Consider the following 4,025-nt stretch of genomic DNA (forward strand, 5'->3'; position numbering starts at 1 on the left):
GAATAAGTGTACATCTAGCTTTTGTTCTAAGTCAAATTTTTAAAATTTTGATCAATTTTATAGAAAATAGTAGTAACATATATAACAACAAATTGATATATTATCAAAGTACATTTCAAAACGAATCTAGTGATACTAATTTGGTGCCATAAATGCTTTTACTTTTTCCTAAAAAGATGGTCAAAGTTTTAAAACTTTGACATAAGATAAAAGCTAGATGTACACTTATTCACGGACGAAAGGAGTATATCCTTCACCATGAAGGTCGTGCAGAAGTCAACGGCGGCGACCACCGGATGCTCCTCGCGAGCTCCGGTGACCAGTTCCCCGATGGCATGACGCCAATCCACGGCACAAGGCCGAACTCCGGCAATTGGCAAAACACTACTAAAACAACAACCCTACACGTACTACTACAATAGACAGGAGCAACCCAAGCTACCCTCTCATCCCCACTCCGCTCGGTGGTGCCGTCGGAGGAGAAAGAGAGGGGAACCGGTGAAACTATGGGGAGTCTCAACGGAGAGGAGGAGAAAGCGAGAGAAAGAGGATAATAGAAATTAGAGAGCCCCCCGAAGTGGAGATGTGGGCGGCTGGCAGATGAGATGGGACGCGGAAATCGTTGACTTTTTATAGCCGCGGGGTAATGGAAAATAGCATGTGCAGCAGGAAATGGTAATGTTATGTTGTGATTGCATCAAGGGCTCTTCGCAGATGACTCAATGGCGTGCATGGCCGGCTATTCGGGCAATTTTTTTTCTTAAAAAGTGAAGTCCACAACAACAATGATACTCGGATTCCATGAGTTAGGTCCATAACAAGGATTTGGCCCAAAAAGGCTGAAATAGCCTGTGTTGTTCCGGCCTCCACTCAGCTGGGCTGAAGTCATGAAGTTCACCCCACTACTTTGCACTACAACGTCCACCCAGCTAGACCGTTAATGGTCTCACTGATCCTGCTCCCTAGAGGCCATGGCATGCAGGGAGGCTCTGTCGCTCATAGAGGACCTAGGACTACACCGTTTCACACAAAAAAAGGGCTACACTACCCGTATATTGCCTCATTGCAGAAGCGTTGTGAATCATACAACAGAGAGTTCTGGGGGCAAGTACGGGGGCATTATCACATAAATCAAAGCTTGGGCGACTTCTTTTACTTGTAACTTTGTTCATAAACTTCGTTTCTCGAATTTTGAGGCAGATAGAATGGCTAGGTATGGTGTTTTGTTAGATCAGTGTGGCATCTTCGGTTGGGATCTCCCCATGATCCTATGATCATACCCGTAACACTACATGTAAATATTATGACTGATCAATAAAACTAGCCAATTGTTCTAAAAAATGCTAGACAGTTAATTTTGCTCAAAAAAACTAGACCATTAATGTGCAATCAAAGCTAGCATTACGACTAGCCACAATGGGAGTAACTTAACCAGTAACATCACACATTTCAATACAAAATTGCTTATGTGACAGCTAATAAATGAGGAGAGAGGGGTTTGTGGTAACTTAGATAGTTACTGTAACATCACACATTTCAAAGCATCATGAGTCTATAGCCTAATAAATAAATTTTTTCATGATACCACTCGTATGTTATTACCCACTATGGAGGTAGTAACATAGACTAGTAACATCGACAAGTTACTACTCTATGTTACTCCCTATTGTGAGCAGTCTACAAGCAGCGCCATCAACCTGTTGTTATTGTCATCCCAAAAAAAAACCCTGATGTTATTGTACTCACTGCAATATTACTATTGCATGGCCGGCTGGCCGTTGTGCTCCCGGCCTCGTCAGCCATATAAATTGCGAGGCTAGGCGAGAATCTTGACATCAGTGGACTACACTAGAACACCATTTTAATTTTTGTGTGGGTGAACACTAGAACAACATTGTATTCAAACTCCTCATATAAAACTTCTAGCAGGAGTAGGGTATTATACATCTAAAATAAAGGACCCGAACCCGGGTAAAACCCGTCATGTGAATCCCGTACCTACATCATCCCCCAAATCATGTATATTGTCCAATAGTGATATTGTCACAAAATCTGTGTGACACATATCGTTTGAGCTATTATACACATAAATCATATAAAATTGGCATTTAAACAACATCTTCAACGCACATGGGCATTTGAGACTTTCATCACCACCTACGGGCGCACCAGCCACACAAAAAAGCAGTTTTCCATACATATTTTTTTTTGCCTTCTCAACTTCTACTAGCTCCAGGGCCTCCAGCCTGGTTGTCATTTCAGTCTCAGCCCAAACAAAAAGGGCCTAAGATAAACATTGGAATATGCAGCCTTGGATCGGAATACTATAATCTTTTTATTAGCATGCAATCAAATTAACATTCTCGGACACAATCTTTGCATTTCAGGATGCCAACATGTTCCCTAGCACCCATGGTTTTCACTTTCAGTGAGATTTCGGTGAAATTCACTAAATTTCAGTAATTTCAGCAGACACTGAAATATTACGTTTCGGCCAAAATATTTCAGCAATTTCAGTATAGCACAACAATTTCAATATTTTTCAAAATATTTTTTAAATTTTTCAAATTTTTAATTGAATTCAAGTGAATATTTCGGTCATTTGGCTGAAATGGAAACTGAAATCACTGAAATTCATTGAATTTCAGTGATTTCGGTTGGTGCTGAAATTTTTCTGAAACTAAAATTGAAAACCATGCTAGCACCCCAATTAAACTCCCTCGTCGGACATTCACCGTTACCGCGAAGCAAATCCACCACCTGAAGCAATGCATGTCTGGCCAGACGACCTCCGGGAAGGCCGCCACAACGTCCATGTCGTCCAGCTTCGTGGCCATCGCGGCGGTCGCCTGGGTATCCTTCGTCCGGTCCAAGCACCCGTCCGCCATCTCCACCAACCATAACGTCTATCTCTTCTTCTTCATCGACTGTCGCGGGCGGCCTGGCATTGACCCGCCCGTGAGTGAGAACTACTTCGGGACATGCATCACCGGGTGCCTCGTAAGGGCCATGGCACAGGACCTCCTCGCTGTTGACGGTGTCGCAGCCGCCTCGGCGATGATTCAGCGGGAGGTCCAGCGAGCAGCGGCGGACCCGCTCGCCCTTTGGGACTGGTTGGACATTGTGGACATTGTATCGTGGGTGCCACTCGACAAGATGGTGAGCATCAACGGGTCCACGCGGTTCAAGGCATACGAGGTGGCCGACTTCGGGTGGGGCGCGCCGAGCAGGACGGAGTTGGTCACCATGAGCGACGGGCGGGTGGTGCTTGTCGCGGCCAAGAACGGCGGAGTGCAGGCATCCGTGTGCATGCACCTGGATCATGCCAGCGAGTTCAACTCGCACTTCCTTAATTCTCTTGGTTGATTCATGTGTATGCAATATGATTTTCGATGCAAATGGACGGCGGAAATTAAAAGTTACCTTGTTGCCATCACTCCGCTGGAATTGGTGAACTAGCCAAGCCAATTTCCTATGAGACCTTCCGTAGTGCGGCTATCGTAGTGAGTATCCTGCAACTACATGTACTTTGTAGTATTTAATTTGGAAAGAGAGAATATTAGTATCATAGCATGATGTCCTATCATATCAAACGAAGTATGAATACGAGTCATGTAAAATGGAGTAATAATAATTGGACTTATGATAGTATGCACTATGAAAACAATATCATACCCATACCCTGGATCATATGCATGATATTAACTTATGTCTCCGCAAAAAAAAAGATATTAACTTATGATAATACCCACTACGAAAGATCCGAAGAAGACCAAGGTGACGTCACTGGTAGAAAAAAGGGCCTGTTGTCCCGATTCGTAAGGGCCTTTTGTCCCGGTTCCTGAACCGGGACTAAAGGGTCGGTACTAATGCCCTGCCCCTTTAATCCCGGTTCAATCCAGAACCGGGACTGATGGGCCTCCACGTGGCCTGTGCGCGGAGCCCAGGCAGGAGACCCTTTGGTCCCGGTTGGTGACACCAACCGGGACCAATAGGTATCCACGCGTCAGCATTTCTGTGGCTGG

General features: G+C 44.6%; 1 protein-coding gene across 1 annotated transcript in view; it reads left to right on the plus strand.

The window, feature by feature from the left end:
* The window catches only part of LOC119332930 (anthocyanidin 3-O-glucoside 6''-O-acyltransferase-like), a 14,707-nt gene extending 11,162 nt beyond the window's left edge, over positions 1–3,545 (plus strand). Inside the window, exons 2-3 of the mRNA XM_037606014.1 lie at positions 2,388–2,428; positions 2,703–3,545. Of these exons, the coding sequence (XP_037461911.1) occupies positions 2,388–2,428; positions 2,703–3,366 (705 nt within the window). The 3' untranslated portion in view covers positions 3,367–3,545. The remainder of the gene's footprint in view (positions 1–2,387; positions 2,429–2,702) is intronic.
* Positions 3,546–4,025: the final 480 nt, after the last annotated feature.

This window comes from Triticum dicoccoides, chromosome 7A (assembly GCF_002162155.2).
Source record: "Triticum dicoccoides isolate Atlit2015 ecotype Zavitan chromosome 7A, WEW_v2.0, whole genome shotgun sequence".
NCBI classification, from domain to species: domain Eukaryota; kingdom Viridiplantae; phylum Streptophyta; class Magnoliopsida; order Poales; family Poaceae; genus Triticum; species Triticum dicoccoides.